The sequence below is a fragment of the Fundulus heteroclitus genome, chromosome 14, assembly GCF_011125445.2.
Source record: "Fundulus heteroclitus isolate FHET01 chromosome 14, MU-UCD_Fhet_4.1, whole genome shotgun sequence".
In the NCBI taxonomy this organism is placed as follows: domain Eukaryota; kingdom Metazoa; phylum Chordata; class Actinopteri; order Cyprinodontiformes; family Fundulidae; genus Fundulus; species Fundulus heteroclitus.
In genome coordinates, this window is record NC_046374.1 from 2,530,946 (window position 1) to 2,554,041 (window position 23,096).

At 38.4% G+C, this 23,096-nt stretch overlaps 1 protein-coding gene and 1 pseudogene across 1 annotated transcript in view; one reads left to right on the forward strand and one right to left on the reverse strand.

The window, feature by feature from the left end:
- Window positions 1–9,696, reverse strand: part of slc12a10.1 (solute carrier family 12 member 10, tandem duplicate 1) — a 25,133-nt gene extending 15,437 nt beyond the window's left edge. The window contains exons 1-15 of the mRNA XM_036146040.1: window positions 9,648–9,696; window positions 9,020–9,206; window positions 7,707–7,863; window positions 6,486–6,620; window positions 6,235–6,310; window positions 5,591–5,686; window positions 3,783–3,922; window positions 2,952–3,062; window positions 2,719–2,830; window positions 2,063–2,193; window positions 1,898–1,982; window positions 1,477–1,634; window positions 1,238–1,345; window positions 964–1,087; window positions 743–844 (exon numbers count right to left, since the gene is read on the reverse strand). Of these exons, the coding sequence (XP_036001933.1) occupies window positions 743–844; window positions 964–1,087; window positions 1,238–1,345; window positions 1,477–1,634; window positions 1,898–1,982; window positions 2,063–2,193; window positions 2,719–2,830; window positions 2,952–3,062; window positions 3,783–3,922; window positions 5,591–5,686; window positions 6,235–6,310; window positions 6,486–6,620; window positions 7,707–7,863; window positions 9,020–9,189 (1,705 nt within the window). The 5' untranslated portion in view covers window positions 9,190–9,206; window positions 9,648–9,696. The remainder of the gene's footprint in view (window positions 1–742; window positions 845–963; window positions 1,088–1,237; window positions 1,346–1,476; window positions 1,635–1,897; window positions 1,983–2,062; window positions 2,194–2,718; window positions 2,831–2,951; window positions 3,063–3,782; window positions 3,923–5,590; window positions 5,687–6,234; window positions 6,311–6,485; window positions 6,621–7,706; window positions 7,864–9,019; window positions 9,207–9,647) is intronic.
- Window positions 9,697–10,933: 1,237 nt separating this feature from the next.
- On the forward strand, window positions 10,934–22,775 carry LOC105917674 (annotated as a pseudogene).
- The last annotated feature ends 321 nt before the right edge of the window (window positions 22,776–23,096 follow it).

A 23,096-nucleotide genomic window follows, 5' to 3' on the forward strand; every position in this document is an offset into this window, starting at 1 on the left:
TTTTAGGGCTTCATAGTAAAGGGAATGGATACATGTGCACGTGCCAGTTTTTCAATTTTTTTGTTAATTTTTCTCTCATTTTGTAGATATACATATTCCTTTCATTTCACTCCCCTAACTTAGACTATTTTGTGAAGAACCATCTATACAATAAGACTAAAGAGAATTTAAATTACAGGTGTGAATGTAAAAGAATAGGCAAAACAGTCAAGAAGGGTTAATACTTTAGTAAGGTACTATATGTTTTTCTCAGTTCAAGTGTTCCTGATCATTTTCTATTTTATTTCCAGAGCACCACTACTGCATCCATAATCAGTATTTCAGATTTCTTAAACATCTTTCATTCAACCACACGTCTACCTTCTGAATTGGGCTTTCACATTTAAACATGGACATTCCTCCTTACTGAAAGGTTTACTGTTGTATTCTGACATCGTTTATATTTCATGTATGTACATGCTTGTTGTTATGAGTCGCATTTAATATGATCCATAAAGAAAAACTGTTTTCCTGGTATCACTGCGTATAATTTATTTTCCCTATAAAAGCGAATTACCATCATTAGTAGCATACATTTTTTATGTTATGACAAGGTCCGGGTAATTTGAAATGCTGGTAACAGGAGTAATGACAAATATTTGATAACATGTATGAGTTTACATTTTATACGTGAACAGATTAATTAATACAATAAAAAAAAGTTTACCCATTGTAAGAGAGATAACAATATCAGGCAACTCACCAGGGGAATTTGTGATGGATGCATGAAAACAACTGAAGTTTATAAGGCAGTAGGAACATAGGAAGAAATTGGAGATGAGAGCTGCAATGGTATTGAGCTCCGCTGTATTGGTATATAGGGGACAAAAAGTAAGAGTCAACACGTTGTTAGCTTCTGTGAACATGCAGTTAACTAGCAGCAATATAAATAATCATTGGAAAGATAGAGCGTCTCACACACACCAATAAGAATGAAGGCTATAGCTATAAGGTAGCACAGAATATAAGCTCGAAGCGGCTCGTCGTTTTTCCCATAACCTTTGGCAAAGAATATGATGTAGGGGTATATTTTGTCCTTGCACAGACACTGAAAAAAAAAGGACAGAAAATAATTTTTTTAGCTGATCATACATGTAAAACTGAATAAAATGTTCCAACCTTTTGATAAAATCTTGTATCAAAAATAATGTTGCTTTTGAGAATTTAGTGTTAAAAAACCTTTTGGACGATGTCTCACCTGAAAGACTTTTGGTGCAGAGACCAGAAACCCCAGGGCAGATGATAAACTGGCTGCAAAGACGCCGGCAGTGATGAGGTAATAGAAACCAGAGACTTGCCCAAGTACCTGGTTGGAATATTTATAAGTGCAACAATCAGGGCACTTTAATGGTTATAGTTCTGAAACGGTTATGATCATGGACTGCAAATGACAGGAAAACTGCCCGTATTATCTAACACAATCAGTTTGACCACTACCTTGACACTGTTGGCAAGACCATATTCACAGGACTGAGACTGGATACAGTCTGTGAAGTTCCAACCCAAACTGCATGACAGTCCCACACAGCCATCCGTGTTGTTTCCGGTCAGGATGTGACTTTTATTCCCAGAGGCATCCCGCACCACACATGCCCCTAAAAAAATAAAATAAAACATTGCTAGGCTGGGCCTCCTCTTATTTCTTCTTGTATTTTTATAAATATTTATATTCACAACCTATGTTCTACATTCTATTAACATTAAGTATTTGTTTTCTTTAACCATGTCTGACCAGTTACAACATTAATGACAGACAACTACCATTAGCAACCATTAGTTCATGTTAGCTCCATTGATTATAGAAGGTAAATCATTGGTTTGAAAAGGCAGCGGTGGATATGTAATAAAAGTAACCCACCAACAGTCACTGCTATCCCAAGGTAACTGATTGTTGTCCAGAAAATAGCCATGAGAGTACCCTTTGGGATAGCTGTAGCAGGGTCCTGCAAAAAGAAAACTCAATTATCACCTTGCTCCTCGTAGCTTTGGTCTTTTTTTTTTTCATTCTTGTTAGGTGCCTCACCTTTAGATCTCCAGAGATGTTGGCTCCAGACAAAATGCCAATGGCAGCAGGAAAGAAAATGGCAAACATCTGGAAAAAACTGCCCTGAGGACCTCGCCAGTCTGGTGTGAGGTTCTCAACAAAAATATCACCTGTAAGGAGAGTTAAAATGGAGATCATCTACCATGGAGGGCTCAGGCAATGGATTTGCTATGTGATCAGAAGCGTAGAAATTTGAAGATTATTAGTAAATGCAGCAATTTTCTCTCCCTGTTTCAGAAGATTTTGTGTCCTGATCTCACAGCTGAACTTAAATGAATTCCTCGACCAAAGTGTAACTAATTCAAAAGCTGATCTGAAAGACTATTTTACTTTTCTAAAATTTGGAACTTCGTATTAATTTTTCTGATAGGAAACTGTGTGACTTGGGTCAAACATTTTAGTTATCCCTCCACAAGCTTCCCAGATTAATTTGCTGGAATGTTGCCCTATTTGTCTTCACAGAACTGGTGTAACTACATCCGGTTTGTCTGTTGCATTGCTCATCTTTGCTCACATTGATATTTGCAGAGTATTTGTACATTGTCTCATTTGAAACAAAGTCTACACAGTGGAGTATGTTGATTTTCTATTCAATTTTATAAATTGCAACGAATCACGTAAAAAGAGTACTTTACCTCTGTATCCAAAGACACCAACAGCCTGTTTCTCAATGCCTGGAGGGATCACTGTGCCCACAAAGTAGTTTGCAAAGGAAACCAAAAGAACTAAGAAGAACAAAATCTGGGCCTGGAATCAACACCAATGAATAGATAGGAAAAATTATTAGATTAATTAACATAAACAAAAACAAAATGCTACTGTTTTCTATTCTGTGTTATAGCACAACATTGCCCATGGATATGCTCACCTTGGACTCCCACTCCATTCCAGCCAGTGAAATAAGGAGAAGAACCGTGACTGTGATCACACCCACAATACGAACATCGTTGACTGGATCCACCATCACGGCACCAAATTCCTAAATTAAGTGACACCATTCTCAGAATGCATGCAACTCATTGTCTTTTGATTTATACTTGGTAAAAAAGATACCTGGCTCATTCAGGATTTAACCTGCACATGCGTTTAATACATTAGCCCAAAGCTGAGTGTCAAATTTTTTTATAATATTCACAGTCCTATATGTTCAGTTTTTTATCTCTCTATGTCAGTGTTACACTTAGTAAGAGAGACAAAAGTTGTTGTGCTATATGTATGTCTAGAGTGCACTTTTTAATCCCTAATTATAACATCGCAAATGAGTTAAGACTCTCTTATTAAGGTTTCTAAATGTTCAGTTATCTAAATGTATTGCTTTTTTATTGTGTGAAAATGATTGCTTTTGTTTATACGCTCCCGTACTTTAAAGGGGCCTAGTGACATACGCTGACTTTACGAATTTGGGCAATAGCTCACTCTGGTTAAATACAAATGTTTTTCAATTAAACTGGACTGCAGGCAGATGGTGCAACAGTGTTTAAGTCTGCTGATCATGCATGGGACAAACTTTTATTTGAGTCTAAAAGAGGACTAAGTAAACACTATCAGGATGAATGCTTGGCGTATATTTTTTTAAATTTGAAGATGAATACACTAAAATTACCTCAAAACATTCTGACCAGTTCCTAAATGTATAAGTATGATTTCTTTTTTTAGAACTAAACAAAAAACTGAGAACAGTAAAGACGGATGTACATACCTGCATCAAGTCACGCACCACCTCTGCAAAGCCCACAGTGTTGAGCGCGCAGGCCAGAGCATTTGCAAAGGAGAAAACCATCCCAATGGGTCCTCCGATTTCAGGACCCAAGGTACGGGAGATCATGAAATATGCACCTCCTGCAAAAGTGTTTAACGCAAAAACAAGGCTGTTTTCATTAAAACGCTGACAAAAAAAGGCCTAAATAATAAAAGCACATAAGATATGCTAAATTATTGACACCCTGTGAACTTTTTCCACATTTTGTCATGCCACAGCAAAAATCTTCCATGTGTTTTATTGGGTTTTTGTGTGATTGTAAAACACAAACAAGTGCAGAACTGAGAAATGGAAACAAAATGATAGATCGTTTTTTACCTTTTTGTCACTAATTCACCAAATGTCTTATTTTGTCACTAAATTCGAAAGGGTTGTGTGCATTCATGCTCAGCAGCCTTTGAAAATATTGTTTTACTGAAATTACAGCTTTAAGCCTTTCAGGGAAATGTAAAATGGCCCTGGTTTTATCCGACTGAATGGAATAAACAGAATTTTTCCATGTCTTACAGGACAATTTACTTTTAATTTATTTTAAAACTTTGACAGTGTCGTACTAACACATGGATATAATTTGAATCAAATGATTGAATTCTAGCTCTGGCTGTGTGTTTAGAACCTGTCCCCCTTTTGTTACTTTCCTGGGCGAGTATGACCCCGATATGACCCAAAGCGATTATAATAATAATGGAGCTGCTGCAGAGCTGGAGAGCTCTTTTAGTGACACACTGCTGCATCCCAGCTGCAGTCAGACTTTATAATCTCTGCTGCTTACAACAGACTCATTACATGTTTGCAACATGCTAATGGTCGCACTGGTTCATTTCTGATCATAAATCATATACATTGTCTCGCAGATGTTGCTGTCTATTTGCACAAATTTTTTGCCACTCTTGGTGTTGCCTTTGCAAATCATGCACATTGCATACTGTTTCGCACATTGCTATGTGACTCAGCTGCTTTGTTTCCTCTCTTTAATGTAATATTGTATTTCTTTGTGATTAAATATTTAATTTTTACCTGAATATGCCATTTTGTTAATAACTGTGCAATACTGATTTTATTTTTACTTCTATTCTGGCCTTTCTGATAAATTCATTCTCCACTGCTTTAGAACTAACTTTAGATTACATCAGCTTGTTTTTTCATTACTAATTTAGTGTGTAGCCCTGTCTATGTGTTTTTGCCACTGCCATGCCTGAATTCTCCCATTGTGGGATAGTAAAGGAATTTCTTATCTTATCTCACAACTTGGCCTTCATTTTTTTCTTAGCTCTGTGATACAGGCCCTTGGCCTCTTCTCACTTTCCAGAATTTGAATCTCTTTGCAAATATGACGCTATCACACCAAATTCCAATAAAAATCATCAAAGTGACGCTTTAACATGCCAAAATGAGAAAAAGCTCAAAAAGTGTATATTTTTCATGCTAACATTTTCTGTTTATGTACTTGTGTCTGGCACATGGTGATGTTCCCTTCTGATGCATAGCCAAATCTGACAATTTTGAAACAAAAAAACATAAAAAGTTTTTTTGTCTACCATTGACCATTGATGTCCTTACATGGAAAAAAAAAACTTGCTCCCAACTTCAACACTTTTATATCTCCTTTTAAGGAAAATGCTACTTTTCCTCAGTTTTATTGCTTACATATTCCTCTGCTGGATACAAAACTTAAATTAACATTGATAACATTCCCATCTCTGCTGATAGGCCTTTGAGCTACATAATTACCATCGCACATGACATACCTGAGACCACCCTCCCATTGGTGGCAATAGCAGAGATTGATAGCGCAGTCACATTGGTCACCACAACAGACATGAGGATTATCACACAAGTCAACACTGTCAGGAGAAGAGTATACATATTGGTCATAAACATAGCATGGCAGTGCCTGCTTAGACAGGATAGGGGGAAAATTGTTTAGAAATTTTAGTTATTGTTTTATTGTTATTATTTTTAGTCTTTTATTCCTTTTTATTCCAAGTTTCATGTGTCAGCTGAAGTATCTGAAATAGTCCATGAAGTTTACATTCAGAGTTTTCAAAGATGTCCCAACTCAAACAAATTATTTTTTTTCTGTTCAAAAACTCATATTAAAAATTTGTTTTTATGCAATACCATTTGACTAGGGTGTGTACTTTCTTTCTTGGGTTTTGTTCTCACCCTTTAAAAGTTTTAAATGAACTATCAAGAATATTATACAAATTTCTGCTTTTATTTACCTATGATAACACAGAAAGTGCTAGCAATATTAATGATAAAAAACAATGACAATCAATATATTCCTGAGATAAGAGGAATAACCACAGGGCAGGGGGTGCTGGAATGTCAAGTAAACATAGTTCAAAGGAACTGATTTTATGAAAAAATGTTATAAGGTCTGACTCACCAATGCCTGCCTGGGAGGTGATCCATGACAGACGGAGGAACAGGATGACCCCCCAAATATTCAGCATGCAACGGACCTGAAACCAAAGAACAACAGAAGCGGTTGTGATATGTTTGCAAGACAAGGACAAGTTGAGTGTGCTATTAATTTAGTTATCAAGTCAGAAACGACATTTTTATAATTGTTGCATGATGTTTAAAATGCTCTTCACTTACTTTAATTTCAATACACAGTTAGGATAAAAAGCTCACCATGACCCCGACTATCCAGCCAAATCTAACTGGAGCTTTCTCCTGTGGATCTTGAGACTCTTCATTCCCCATATCTGGTACCGGCAGGCTGCCGGAGTCAGAGGTGGATGCTCCATCCATCCCAATCTCCACAACCTTAAATGCAAACGGTGACACAGGTGAAACTAAAACACTTGTTAGCTTTAAATTGTGGGGATTCAGCAATGAAATAAAATAATCTTCCCAATAAATTGGTATATTTTAACGTCAATGCATTTGTTCAAAAAGGATAATGTTGATTGACAAAGTGAATAAAGGTAAGTATAAGCATATAATCTAAAAAAAGGATAGACTTTATGAGAAAGGGGTGAATCTTTTCCCAGATGTTGTCACATATGTTATTTTACCTGACTCTAAGCATAAAGAAATGTATTTTGAGAAAAGTCTCGTCACAAATATGAAACACATGTCTCATTTATGATGTCACCCACGACCGCACCCACATTCAGCATTCACAGTTTATGGAGTGACACTACATCTTGTTGACATCACTGTCATGTTTTTTTTTTCCTCTTTTTCCTTTTTCCATATTTGATGATCCACTGATGATCTGGGACTGAACATTTAATTCTTTATTAAATCTAACACAGTGCCCCCAAGTGGTGAAAATTTATTTTAGCTTAATTGAAGTATATCTGGAGATTTTCTGAGCGTCTACCCAGTGTAGCATTAATTTAAGGAATGTAATTGGTGGGTCGTTTTTGTGATATTTGAGTAGCATTAACATGAAGTTTTTAGACATGTTAAAAAATATGCGACAACCTGACTGAGCAAATGATCCGATTGTTTACACCACAGTATCGGGTCATCAGTAAGGCAGTGATGAAAATGTATGAAACGAAAGCTGAGGGTCTTTGTATGCCACTAAAGCAGGGGTATAACAGTAATAATAAAGCTAGTAAATCTAATCTAGATGGTAGCAAAGTATGCCTAGTAAAACCTTTTTAAATTAATCACTGAAATATAAAGAAGAATTGCCAAACATCAGTCAGCATGGAAGAGGTGGATCACAATGCACATTTGTGTAGGTACATTTGATTTTAATTAGTTGTACACTCAGTCATGGCAAAGAAATGTGTCACTGCAAAAGCAGATTTTGATTTACAAAGTGCTTTAATAAGAAAGGCTGAAAAAAAGAACAAAAGTTTGCTCTACAGGACATATTGAAGGGGACAAACTTGCCTCAAATGTCTTGCGGAGGGTTTCAAGAGACGGCCTGCTCCTCATCGTCTGACGTGGCAACGAGTTGGCATAATGCTCCAACTGGGGTACCAGGTCCATGGTGCTGTAAACGGAGGACCTGCGCAGCTCCGCCCTGGAGCCGCGGCGTTCTGATGTACTGTGAGGTGTTAGTATGAAGAAACAATGGCATGTCAAAAGATAAACTGGGTAGAAAAGTGCAGAACCATGAATGGCACAGAGTGCAATTAATTAGTTACTTTGATAAGTTAGGCTAATTAGAAGTTTTGAACTGCCAGTGGATATTATCAATTAACTGAATACTTTTTTTGGGCATCCTCCCACAAGCTTATTCAGTTTGTCTGATGGATTTTCCATCCATTCCTCCTGACAGCATGGATGTAACTGCTTCGTAGGATGCCTTGCTCACGCACACGTTCTCAGCTCTGTCCATGCATTTACTACCGAAGTGAGACCAGGGATTTATGACAGGCACTCCAAAACACAGATTTTTGTTCCTAAACTACTTTATAACTCACTGACCTGCATGAATCATTGTCCATTTGGAAGGCCCATTTGTGCCAATTGTTTACCTTCCTTGCTGATGTTTAGTATTGTTTTCTGATGACATCATCAATTCTGTGAGTCGCACAAGTCCCTCCTATAGCATAACGCCCAAACACATGACGACCCCATTCTTCACAGCCAGAGAAATCTCAGACCGGTGAGCTTCCTTGCATTTCATCTCAATGTAGCAAAGGTAATTGTATCAAAAGATTTCAACTCTAGTTTAATCAGTCCACAAAATGTGTGTCCAAATTGTAGGTCTTTGTACTTTATTAGATTTGGAAACTGTTAATCCGATGCAGGGCTTCTTTTTCAAATGGCCTTTCAGCCCATGTTGGTACAACACTTTCACTGGGGATAATGCGTCTGCTTGCTTCCCTTACACAGTCTTTTGTTTTTGTTCTTGGATTGCTAGGCAAAAATCTAAAAAAAAAAACTCAGTTTATGGCCTACATCATGAGGCCAAAAACTATAGGCCCCATCTTCATTTAAGATGTAATGACTCACATTAGATTTACATGTCTACAGGCAGCTGGGGAAAGGAGTTGTATTCTTTCCTTTATTATTTCCTGAATGGTTTGTTGGGAATCAAACACAGCAACATGGGGAGATGAACGACTCAACATCTTTTCCCATCCAAATTTTAAAGCTAAATTGCACCATGTGCTTTCTGTCAATAGATGCTTTAGCTTTGAAAAAAAAAATCAATTTAATAGATGAAAACTGATCAAACTAATCAAAGTACCAACCTTGATTCCTCATCGGAGACGACGATGGTCGGGGGAATTCGAAGGCCCTGTCCTCGACGTACGGTGCTGCCATCAAAATGGTGTGGAGAGTACCTCGGAGGTCCCTCCTCATTGGTGGAGAAATGCACACCTCGGGCCAACACATTACGTTTAGACGCAAGCTGCCCCATCAGAAGTCCTTTGGGCTCTTGTTGAAGCACACAGAAAAACACTAATAGTCAGTAGAATGGCTTGCATTATATTAATATATGTGCTTTTTGATTTTTCTTTTTATGATGATAATACCCTCATCTATGAAGTGACCACATTGTAAATAGTGTAGTTTTAAATTTGTAGGGCCCAGTACATTCATGATGTTAATAAAACAATTCAGATTTGTAAGTGATTCTTTGTCTCTTATTTTGATGTGAACCCTTGTAACAAGAGTTTGTAATAGAACAGTACAGGCAAAAAAGTACAAATACAATTTTACATGAATCATTTCTACAGGTTTTCTCTAGATAATGCGGAACAATTATCCAAAATTCTCTCCCAAATGTGCAACAAAGAACAAATGAACCCATGAAAAATATTTAGCCAGTCTAATTTGAAATATAAATATGGAAGAAAAAAATATCCATATACTTACAAGTGCCTTCTTTTCTAATGAGGGAGTTGTTATCCTGAGGTGAAACGTGCGTCCTTTATCAATGCAACGCACAACTCTTGTAATTTATACCTTCGGTGAGGCAGGTTACACCCCCTCCCATTTACTTCATGTACTTTCCTCCCCCTCAGACACACACACACACACACACACACACACACACACACACACACACACACACACACACACACACACACGCACACGCACACACACATGCGCACATACAAGCGTGCATACACGTGCGAACACAAATCTATAACACCTATATTTAAGCCATACTGTTTAATTTTCCACATCTAGTTTCTGGAAGATGGTGTCTGAGAAAGCGAGTCTTAAACACACAACAATGGAAGCGTGTGCCGCTGGTCTGGGAGGAGAAAAGTTGATGGAGTAAACAGAAGAATAAGCGGGTACTGAGTAGCCATGGCACTTTTGCACAATTAGAATGATTTGCTTAAATCGTTGTGAGCTGTGGAATCATTTGAACGTCCAATAGTTTTTCCACAAATTCATTGTGATCTACACTGTTAAATTAACACAAGCTGCATTACAGCTTATAAATGCTGCAGGGACATAGTTACGCCACACATCTGCTATTTTCTTTCGAATTCCAGCTGTAGATATTTTTTATTTTATTTTTAAAATAAATGTTTATAACGCTAACATAGAGAGAAATCTAAAGGAGTGCATGTTAAGAGTTAATATATAACTCAACTTTTTTTCAGAATTGTTGACAATACATGGGCTTGTACTGTTTTCTACATCAATAAGAAACAGGAAGGTCCTCCTCTGCTTTGTCACTGACCATAGTAAAAATAGTATCAGGGGCCCTCATGGCTTTCTACTGCATTTTAGGGTAAGGACTGGCTTCAGGAACTTCTGCCAAATGCCTCTTCCAAGATGCCGAACACCACTGATCAATATCTATTTATAAAACTAGTTCATATTTGTTAACATTTAAACAATGTGCGAAAACAGGTGTTGCAGGAAACCAAGAACAGTTTATTTCACAGACACTGAAGCAAAAACACCACAGCTACCATTGTTAAGCTTTAGACTGTGGCAAATCAGAAGTCATTTCAAAGAAGATTTGTTAAAAATCTTAAACTACCTCAAAAGAAACAAAACAAAGGAAATTACAGTAATTCAACACTGAGTGTCCCTCAACAGGTGGAGAGTTTTTGCAGCGTGTTCTCCATAGCTCTGCTATAAATAAACTTGCTCTAAAGTCTTCAATACCCTACTTGCACACAAAGCCTTTGTGCTCTAGCTGAAGCCACTCATTGCACCCACGCTGCTGAAAGAAAAAAGTCAGGTACGTCTTGATCCATAATGAAATACCAACCTCTTATATTTCACTCGGGATGAAAGTAAAGAAGAGATTATGTCGTTTTCGAGCATTTTAAAGCAGGTACTTTGCTGCAACAGTAGGAAATACTTTCAAGGGGGAAAAGCTGTTTACATTAGTGTCAGTAGAATCATCTTGAGATTGTCATTTCTTCTTTACAAAATTGCTTTATTGTATACAGTTATGCAGACATTTGCCTCTGCACAGATTTCCATAAACCCTCGTTCTGTTCCGCCCTAGTGTTTGCTCAACAGCAAAGCCTGCGTGAGATCGTTTTCACTGGCCATCATGGTCTGTCAAGGCTCTCTGCAGAAATCCGGACGGAGCCCAGATTTTTGGAGAGGTCGGCTTTGCCTGGACACACCGGCAGGGACAGAAATAACATCAGAGGGTTATGCCAAACACACGGCACATAAACCACATAAATGTCAGATCACATAAAGTTCAGATCATCAGGAGAATAAGAAAAACAACAGTGAAGCTATTTTCTAGTATGGATAATTTATTTGTCAGGGACACAAACAATACAATAAGTGTGTTGATATTCTCCTGAAAAATAATAGTATTCTTTCTTTTCAGCTCTTTTCTTCTTCTCCAATCATGAGAAGACGGTTTATAGTGCAATATTGTCCCCTAACAAGCTGTGGTGAATATTGTATATCTCTTAATACTGATCATAATTTCTATTTTGCATTGTTTGAAACAAGCTGCACAGTGGTACAGTTGGTAGTACTGAAGCAAGAAGGTCCTGATTTCAAACCCCAGCCTGTGGTCTTCCACAGTCTCCTTTTATATTAATTGAACATTTTGACAAGGGCACTATCTTCAGTAGTAGTTTGTCCAAATTGTTCTTTTTCAACAGTGGGCCGATAATTGCTGTTTTTAGAGCCCGGGGGAGTACACCTGACAGAAGGGACGTGTTTATTATCTGAGTCAAACCAAACATAATACCTGGCAAAACTTACTTAAAGAAAGCTGTGGGTAGAACATCGAGACAGCAAGAGGGGAAACATAACTGGTGTAGGATTTCTTCTAAGATTTTGCACGTTTATTTGGCTGAAGTGGAACATGTCAAGATCAGTTCTAGTTGTTGACAGCGTTGATACTGAATTTGATATGGATGTACAGATTGACCCTCTAATCTGTTGGATTTTATCAGTAAAGAAGTTTGCAAATTCGTGGCAAGCTCTGGTGCAGTGGAGTTCAGATACCAGAGTCACAGGAGGGTTTGTTAACCTGTTGATTGTGACAAATAAGGCATGAGCATTATCAGTGTTTTTGCTGATTATCTCAGAGAAGAAAGATTCCCTGGCATTTTTCATGTGTAAGTTATATCTGTAAAGTCTCTCTTTATAGATGTCATAGCAAACCTGGAGTCTAGCACTTCTCCACAGAGATTTTTTTTCTTCCCAAAAACTTTCCAAAAAAAAGTAAAAAACAAAGCAACTGGACTTGTTTTCCGTAGTTGAAGACGTTTCGCTTCCTCCCCAGGAAACTTTCTCAATTCAAAAAGTCTGGAGTAATGTGGAGTACCAAGCTTTATACTACTGCCCAAACAAAGGGCTTGTAAAAACTTCACTTCACTTCAATTGGAGCAATGCAGTCAATGATGTCTAAAACTTTAGACTAAAAATTATCCACTAGCTCATATACTGAGTTACAGGAGAAAGTGGAAGTAGAAGAGTAAGCTTGGTTAAAGGTTTCAGTGGCATTGTCCTTAAAGATGCGTTTTCTAATTAAGTCTCTTTGGCTAACTGAGGCATTCGAAATTATACTTTCAAAGTCAACATCAGTCACACTGACATGGAAAATGTTTAAACCCTTACTGATGATCAAGTCTAAAATATCAGTTTGTGTGTTGGTTATTTAACATGCTGAGTTAAATGAAAATGTGTGTCACACAGTTCTTTTGCACCTCTGTCTTCAGGGTTGTCAACGTGAAAGTTGAAGTATCCCACAATAATTAAACAGTCATAATCAACTCTTATCACAGATAGGAGGTCCTTTAAAATATTGTAAAATGTGAGAAAATATGCAATATGCATGACAGTACAGCAATTTATCGGAGTAACTAAGGTGTGTGCATGTTATTCATGATCAGATCAGAACCTTTGCATACATTGGTATGTTGTCAACACTGAGTGTATAACTGACAATGAAACCAAACAAACAGCAAACAGGCTTAAATCAGAGGCAATCAGACTTTCGCTTAGTTTTTCTGAGTGAAGGTCATGGCACAGCACAGGAGGGCCAGCAGCTCAAGGCAAGATTCAGCAGTCCGCTTGCACCTCAAGAACAAAGGACACACTGTTGATGAAAATGGTGTCCAGATTTTAGACAGAGAGAACATATGTTTTGAGAGAGGGTTGAAAGAAGCCATCTTGGTCAAAAGAGAAAAGCCAACACCAAACAGAGGGGGAGGATTGTGTTTCCAACTCCCCAGTGTTTACACCTTGGTCCTCCAACACATTCCAAAGAGATTCAACCAGCAGTCTCATCATGATTCAGGTGACCAAGTACTCCACTCACACCAAGAAATAGCTTCTAACGACCCAGGACAGTGGCGGGTGGGTCACTGATTTGCATCTGACTTAGAATGCGCCTAGGAAGAAGGGCCTCCATTTCCTAGCAGCACTCAAACTATAGATTGCTCAGCAAAGACAGGTGTCAAAATATTTTCAGAAAAACTGATCGAAAGTCCGGTTGCCTCCATTTAAGCCTGCTTGCTGTTGCGATGACCCAGATAACTGAGAATTTACACAGGTGAACCAAAAAAAATAAAACTATGGTGTTTTAAACATTGCACTCATGACAGTTTGACTGTTTTTTGTCCCATGAGCCAGCCCCTAGTTTCTGATGAAAGCAACTATTTCCTCTGATCCACCAGCCAGCGGTGTCATGTAGGCTTTTGGTGGTAGAGCGAGGGTGTTGTCATGCATTTTTCTAACTGTATGTATTGTCATGAATTTTAACATTTAACATGCAGAGACCTGTTGAGTCTAACATGTAGTTGCTCCATTTTTTTCTATCTCAGGTGAGTATTGCATGGTCTAACATTGGGATGAAGTTATTAGTATGTCCACATGGTCCTCCTAATGACAAGATTTAAGAAGGTTTAAACTTTTGGAATCGGATCTATAACCTGTCCTAGATGGATGGCACAATACTTCTATGCTGATTTTTTCATCTTTCTGTTAGTGTTTCAACACACAAACAACACGCTAACTACCAAAATTCCTACTTTTTTATAGGTGGTTGAATTTGTTGATGATCAGATGCACTTCAAATTCAGATTCAAATGCACTTGATTAGCAGCACCTAGCTGTTGCTACTCTTTTTATATCCATTGGGGGCTGCACATTGTAAAAAATATCCCCAATAACTTTGAATTCCCATGACTGTATTCTGTGGGAGATTAAATATTTACGAAGTCCATACGAGGTGAATTTAAGGGTTAGACGATGGGTTTAAGTACAACAGTAAACTGAACTACACCAAATCTCATGTGAACTCTTGTAAACTTGAGGGCAGTGTTTCAGCGTGTGAAACTTTTTTGGCATTGTTGACCATTTGTCTGTAACTGTGCCTATATTTACAAAGCGTAAAAGACACCTCATGGGTCAAAAGGCCAATTGATGCGTGTCTGATGTCAGAGTAAATATGTGCCGTGACTGTGTATGTGAAATTTCCAAGAATGCTATTGCTGCCCCTCCTTGTTATTATTATCCTTATAATGACTCTCCAACTTTCCCTTTTCTTTGTAGGTGTAGTTTCCCATTAAACATCTGCCCATTTCCATCGTGAAAAGCTGGTGGACCAGATTATGGTAGGCTCTGCATCTACTTGTGAAAAAAGGAGGACTAAGAGATAGAAAGATGGGGGATGTCCAAAGAAAAGGATCACCCAAACGTTTACCTCAAAACAAAAAGCATGGTGAAGAATCGAAGCATGCCAGAGACTCTACAGCCCATCATCTTCTTCAACACTACTCTTCAACTCAGTCCAAGCACTCAGGTCTCATTTACTTCCTCCCATCATACGCTGACATGCTCTTTACTAATTTACAAAGCCTGAGGGAGGCAGAGCTTCTCCTGGACTTGAGTTTTTGCATTCAAGGAAACAGTTTCTGTTCTCATGGTCTAGTGCTGGCAGCTGCCAGTGAATGCCCCCATTTATTTTTTAATTCGACACCAAACTCTGAACTTGGATTAACAGATAATTCTGACTACTTGACTCCGCTTGGACTTGGTGCTGTTCTGCAGTTTGCATATTATGGATATGTGGCTTTAGAACATTTTAAAGAAGGAGAAGTGGTGGAAGTCCTGAATGCTTGTCAGTATCTACAGATGGAGAGACTAAGAAGGAGGTGCACACAAAGGGTTACCTCCTCTGCTTCGAAGGAGAGAGAAAAGAGTTTAACGATTATCAAGGACATGTGGGACAAGGGAGTAGCCTGTGATATAATAATACAAGCGGACAGTGGAGAGAGATATTCAGGTAAGATGTAACAGCTTCCACTTGTACTTTATGTACTTCCTCCTGACGTTTTTCCCAGTATCCCTTTCCCAGAATGCTCAATACACTTATTGACATCAGCTGTAGTCCATGCTGGTAGAAGAAGAAATGTAGTGTCATAGATATCAACACAACTTATTTCCGACATTTTTCACCCAAATAATATGTCATTGTTTGGTTTACTCGTTTTGCAGGAATGTGGTGCCTTTGGGCGAAACCTGTCTGCTATTATTTCTCTATGACAAATGCTGATCTGGCACATTGTGTAAAAGATTACCCACGACCTAAAAGCATGTCAACAAGAATGAATCATCTGCTGTCCCTTTGTAAAGAAAAAAAATAGGCTTCCAGAGAGAGGAGACTGTTTATATGTCCACATATGTGAGGATATGGGTTTACAATACTATGCAGGAGTTTTTATCCACCTGTTGTTTCTTATACTTCTGCCCATGATGTTTCATATATGTATTACTTGGCGTTATTGCATTTTTCTTGGTTTTCTGGTACAACCATTTTCTGAGGTTTCTAAAGGTTTCATTTAAAATTGGTGTAAAAACATCTTTGTCCACTCAGACTGTATAACATTTAATACAATTTTGTAAATTGAGAATTAAATACTTTATGAAATTGTGCTTTTGGAAAAGACTACATTAATAAAATGGCGTACTGGAGACAAGGCAAATTCGACCTTGGCTCTTAGTCCCATTTTTTAAATATTGTTTTCATATGATTTTTTACATTTCTTGGTTAAAAACTACGGTAAAAATATTATTGATTTACAGCCGTCTTTACATCCCTCAAGGTTACCCTGACAAACAGAACAGAAAGCAATATGGGACGAAACTGCAGCAGTGATATGGCATGCATATTATGTCAACATCAACTACCTCAAAATATTATTATTTTTTAAAATTAAAACAGGACTAGATGAAAACTATTCAGATTAGGTGGGCCAGTTTAGACATGCATTTTCAAACAACAGGAGAAAAGTTAAGAAAAATATAGGCCTAGTCCACAAGTGGCAGAATATTCGGTGAAAACAGATATTTTTATGCGGTTGAGCCTTTCATTCCACACATAAACTTGTTATACATCCCTTAAAAACAATGATCCTAAAAACTCCGGTCAAAGTGGAAATTATGGGTTTTGAGCCAGTGTGTATGAAAAGACGCAGATTAAAGTTACTCCACTGATGTCACATACGTGCAGTGGAGTAAAAAATGAATGAAATGTTAAAGATGTGCAGATTTCTACATTGTTGTTGTGATTGACTGTAAACAATATACGTCTAATCAGTGTTAAACTGGACAAATTCACAGACCTTCAGCTTTTTTGGTAGCTTATTTCCAACTGACCTTACCGCAAGCATTTCCTGTTTTCATCTCGAAATCGAGGCTTCAAAGTAAAAGCGTAAATGTAACGTTATAAACATTACAGTTGGTTAAGAGGCCTTTTATTTGTCTGTTTTTACAAGCCCGGCTGCTGCAACACGTAGATGTGCACAGGAGAAAAAGCGCTTGGAGGTTAGCTGTTTTAAAGAGGCACATTGTTGTTCAACATGTCGTTTATTTTTGAAGGGCTCGAACTAGCTGACATAGGTTTTAGCCTTACAGTACACAGTCTACAGTCATGTTTAAAACAATGGTCAATGGTGAATTTACCCAGGTTTGTGCGGATGAAAACCTTGCTAAAGAAAATCTTGTGTGTACGGTATTATTTTTAAAAATTATATCGGGGAGAAATTCCGATTTTTAAATACCCTGTTATCTGTGTACAAGGCCATGGAGGTCAAGTCAAGGGGATTTCCACAGGTGGAGGAAGAGTTGAAATCGCAGGCCATCATGGTGCTTAAGCAGACAGAGGGAAGAGTAAGACAAATCAATGATGACTAATAGCGTAAAAGTGGGTGTGGCAGTGTTTAAAATATAAGAAAGCCTTGGGGAAATAATTTTATTTCACATATGCTGTCATAAGGGGGAGAGTAGACACAGTAGAGAATGTACTTTGATGTAAAGGTTTAACTGTCATCTGTGTTACATTTATAAAAAACACAGGAGGGTCACCAGGATAGAGCCTTGGGGTACACTGGTGGAAAAAGCTGAAAGTGGCTGACACTTCAAAGAGTGACATTGAATTAGCTGCCCATTGGCAAATGAATATAATTAAAACCACTTCAGGGTTGTGCTTGGTATTAGCAATGGTAATAACTGTTAACACAGCTGTTATGTGAAATGTTGAAATTTGTACTTCAAACGAAGCAAATAATTGACAGCAGTCAAGAATCCTGTAATATGAGAGGGTCACTATTAAACTTAACCTTTGGTCTTTTAGTAGTTTTAGCAGGATTGTGGAAAGAAGTTGTATCAGAAATTGGACCCAAATCATTGGAATGTCTATGTTCTTAACCAAGTTGAGTTGAAGGGTTAGGGATTGTTCTGGGTAAACAAAGTGAGCCGGGTAGACATGCTTTTACAATTCATTGACATTTCTTAACTGAAAAGAGTTTGAAACTTATGATTACCTGAAAACGACAAGTAAAAAAATCAGTAAGGCAGGAATAAATGAAAGGATTTGTGAGAGTTGCTGATTAATCTTTACAGTTTCGATTGTGTAAAATAACATTTGGGACTTCTAATTGGCAGAGGAGTACAGATATGATTGAAAACTGTTTGGTAGATTTAGCAGATTATGCGTGGTTGAGACTAGGGATCTTGAGCCTTTTTTGCTGAAATTGGATTAAGTCGGATTTTGTTTTAATGTGTCCTTATAACAGACAATGTGGTTGTTTTACAAAGCTGTTATAAAGTCAATGAAAGTCTGGTTTGTTGTTCCGGATTATTTCATTTTGTCGTTTATTTATATATTGTTTAATGCTTCTAATGAAGAGTGTTTGTTCACTGTTTTCTCTATTTATTCTCAGCACACCGTGTAGTGTTAGCCGCTGGTGGGGACGATTTCCGGGCCCTGCTGTGTGGAGGCCTTAGGGAGTCCAGAGAGGATATTGTTTGCTTACGAGGTCTCTCTTCCTGGGTGATCGAAGCCATACTTGGTTTCTTCTACACGGGTCAGCTCAGGCTTGACTGGGGACACATATGGGAGCTGACAGACGCACTGCATCAGTTTCAGCTGAAGGGGGCGTTCTCGCTCTGCACTGACTTCCTGCAGGACAGAATGGATGACAGCACCTGTCTAGATGTTCTGGTTCTGGCTGAAACATATGGGCTTCTCCAGCTGGGACAGGCTGCAGAGGACTATGCCCTTGCCCACTTCCAGCACATCTCAGCTGGGGAGAAGTTCAAGGATGTTCCCTATGTTCTGTTGCACCGACTGCTTGACAAAGATTCATTGTGCGTAGACAGAGAGGTAGTTATTTTTTGAACCAGCTCGCTTCAGACACTCCGTCTGTCTCCTCGACAACAAGTTGTACATCTTAGGAGGACGCAAACATTACGGGTCTCTGGATATCCTCAAATCTGCTGTAAGGTACGAGTGTGTTGAGCCAAGTGATGCTGACAAAAACAGAAATTGAGGTGTGGGTTCTTAATGGAATTTATATAATCGTAAAAACTGGTCAAAAACAACAATAGAAGTGTTCAAATAGCTGTGGTATTATTGCATGTGATAGGGAGTTTGTCATGATGCCATCAAACTCTGCATTATTTAACTAGTTACAAAAAGCATAAATCAATGCAATTTAGTTATCGTTTCTTTTTTCAGGTTAGACCTGACACAGCTTAAATGGGAGCAACTCCCTGACATGCAGCGCCCCAGGGACTACTTCGCAGCTGTGTGCCTGGATGCACGGGTGTTTGTTCTGGGTGGTAGCTACGACAACAGCCGATGCCTGGATGACGTTGAGTATTACAGTCCTGTGGACAACATCTGGAGGTGCATAAAATTGTAAACACATCTGCACAGGGATGGATGTCTTAGGTGTTTATTTGTGGAAAGGACTTGGATGGTGCATATTTTAAAAGGAGAATCTAGTGAGAATCCACTTGCTCTTAAGGGTTTCCAAGAGCTTGTCCTCAAGTCCAGCAGGCAATGGGCAAGAGGCTAAATGCAGCATTGCACAATTGTCCAGTCCATCACATACATGAGAATAGAACATGAAATCCATCAACTTTTAACATGCACCATTTCTCCAACACACCTGAATCCAATTGCTGAATTTCCCCGCCAGCATGCCATTCAGCTCTGCAAAGGCCTGGCAGGTAGTGTTTCATTTGATTCAGGTGTGCTGGAGAAATGGTGCATTTAAGAGCTGCCGAAGGATGGTTCCCGGGGACTGAACCCGAGCCCCGCTGATTTAGTCTTTTCAGCGTTTTCTTTAGAGTGACTGTCTAGAATTGCTGTTGCGACATAAACAAGGAAGGACTGACCATCAGATCTGTTTAGTTCAGACACAGCATGAAATTTTGCAATACAACAGCTGTTCACTGTGTTTGTGTACATTCTGGTTTCATGATCATCTTAGGTTGAAAGTTCAAAACCTGAACTCTATAGGGAGGTCCCTTAAATATTTTAACACCCTTAACACAATAAAATGTAAAGAAATTAGCAACATAATACCCTGTCTTGGTAGCATCTTGGTGAGGTCCTTTGTGACATATTAAGAGTGCAGCTCTCACTGGTGGCACTCAAAGTTAGGGCGAAGCTTTTACCACATTGGTTTCTATGTGCATCGTGCCTTGTTGCTTCTCTCACCACAGCTAAAAGAAAAACGTCATGCTCTTACCACACTCTTACCACAATCTTGGCCGGGGCTCATACAACCAATCCATGCACCCGGCATGGCAATGGCAATAAATGGAACACCAATGTCTGCCATTCTTTGTCCAGCTTTTGGATGCCAAGCAAGAAAAACTAATCACGGTCCAGCTGGAAAGACAAGGAGTTTATCAAGGCTCAAAAATACAAAACAAAAACTTTCCTTCCATCTTTTTATGGTAGTTATAAGCCAGTAATCATACTGTTAAGCACATTCCCAGGAGGAAAATGGTTCTAGTTTTAAAGGCCATGTGAAGCTCCCTGCTCATGGTGCTAGATTATGCATGTCCTGATCTTGCAGAACATCCGGGCAGTTCAGGAGGTAGTTTACAACGTGTAAATAGAAAGCATCAGTGTAGCACTATGCTAATAAAACATGCTGAGAGGATAGAAGAATGAATGAAATTTGTCCAAAAATACTGTGATCTAACCACATTCAAACAGGTAGGGTGAGCTATGTGGTGTGTTTTATATGCTTACAGTGGTATGGTATATCTTCACTTACCAGAGCAGAATAATATATTGCAGTTTTCATTAAATGCAGTCTTAAGGAAAATTGTAATTTTTTTTCTAGCCTTGGATGTCATATATATATATATATATATATATATATATATATATATATATATATATATATATATACATAGCGAGACAGAGAGAGAGAGAGAGAGAGAGGGAGAGAGAGAGAGAGAGTTGTATTAAAGAAATTTGAATTTGCATTTCCAAGGGGCTTGTTCTTATTTGTGAAATTGTTGTATACCCCGCAGGTTGGATCACCCTCTAGAGACAGCTATCTCTGGTCATGCTGCAGCTGTACTGAACAGTCATATTTATATCTCAGGCGTCTGTGACGCAGATGACCATTGCAGATCCTCCATGTGGGCCTATCATCCTTTACGAGGCTGCTTTCCCAGAGCCCCAATGAGCGTGGGAGCTGTCATGTTACCGATGGGGAACAGGTTGGTGGTAGCTGGAGGACTGCACCCACTCTGGATGGGATTTGGCGACCAACTCCTCTGTGAGGTCTATGACCCAGCCTATGATTCTTGGTCATTCTTCCCTGCCTTGCCTCGGCCCCATCTGTCTCCAGGGGGAACTGTGCTGGACGGGCGCTTATATGTGGCCGGGGGTTCTTCGGCCAACACAGCCAGAGATACCAAGTGGGTGCATTGCTATGACCCCAAAAAAGAATGCTGGGAAAACCTGGGTGCCATGCCTCACCCATACACTGATCTTGCAGTTTGTTCGCTGCCACTCCCAAGCAAGCCTCACTGGGATGACTATGAGGCCAATTAGAACTCTAGTTTAGCGTCTCTGAAGTGCCAAAAAAGAAGGACATGCTCATAAAAGTACTAATTATACCAAAAATATACTGTAAGATTTTCTGTTTTTATTGTATTATTATAGCAAACAATCCTAGAGAGCAAAAAACATCTGATAACGATGTTTGAAAGGGTAAACCATGAGCCGCTGCTTGTCTAAACCACTTGAAATCCCATAGTATTAATAGTATGGTATAGTTATCTATAGGTTTTCAAAGAAGAAAGTTTTGACAAAAAGTCTTGCCCTGAAGGAAATTGTTAAAAAAAAGTGCTCCCAAATACTCAGATAAAGGTCCCAGCAGACAGAACTATGCATCAACACAGCCCCATTGTGTTTGAGCTACCATTGCTGATCAATTGGACCACACAGTGGAAACGTTTATCCCTCATTGCATCCATGAGGCTTAAACACCTATCACTATTTCCTCTCTCAGGCCCTTTTTATAGATAATGACCACTTTAGACCAGAAAGCCCCTGAAGAGCTGATGTTTTGGAGATCCTCTAACAGTCATCTATCACAAGGTGACTTTTGTGAAAACGCTTTTCTGGGTATAACACACCTAGCTTTGATGGAAAAAAAGCTTGTCAATAGAGGGCGCTCGGGCACCGCTCCCATACATATTGAAGGAAAAAAGTGTAGACACAGTAAACATAATGAAATAAAAAGTAATTATCATATCTGTTCTCTCATGAAATGGGTCTGACTTTTGATTTTCCAGGGGATTATTAACATTCCCCTGGAACATTTTTAATGTTTCAATGCAGAAACATTAAAACATGTTTCAGGTCACTTCAACACAATTGCAGACAACACGGAAGACAAAAAAAAAAAAAAAAAAATCAGGCTTTTAATGTGTGCTATACCTTTTAAAGGACCCTACACCCATATATCTAACTATTTGAGAACCTGAACTGTGGGTTTTTATAAGACGTAAGCCATAATTATCTAAATTAAGAGATCTATACCCTTAGAATATATCTTCTGAAATAGAAGTGTTGAAATAAACTTTGGAAAGATTTTCTAGTTTAATAAGAATTTCCTATTTGAGTGGGAGTTGTTTAATCAAAATTTCCAAATGCTTCTTAATAAAGCAATGTAGTGTAAAGATCCAGTAAAGTCCAATAGAAGTCTGTGAAATAAAAACAAAGCAAAACTTCTCAAGTTATTTCAAGTATTTTACACTTTGGAAAATGTTAAAAGTTTAAGCTATGAACAGTACTGGAATTTTTGGATTTGCATTGTATTACGCGTGCAATAAAATGGCATAAAAATATTGTGGTTGGAGCAAGTGCTTTTTGCTTGACATTGGTGTAAAAGTTAAGTTAAAAATGAAGTTAAATTTGAAAAGTTTCAAACATGGGAACAGGAGTCAAGCAGCATGTTATAAAAATACATCTGAGTAAAAACGTAAGAAGATTTCAAGATCACAATCACTTTATAATCTCATTCTCTCTGAAAGTTTATTCAACCACGT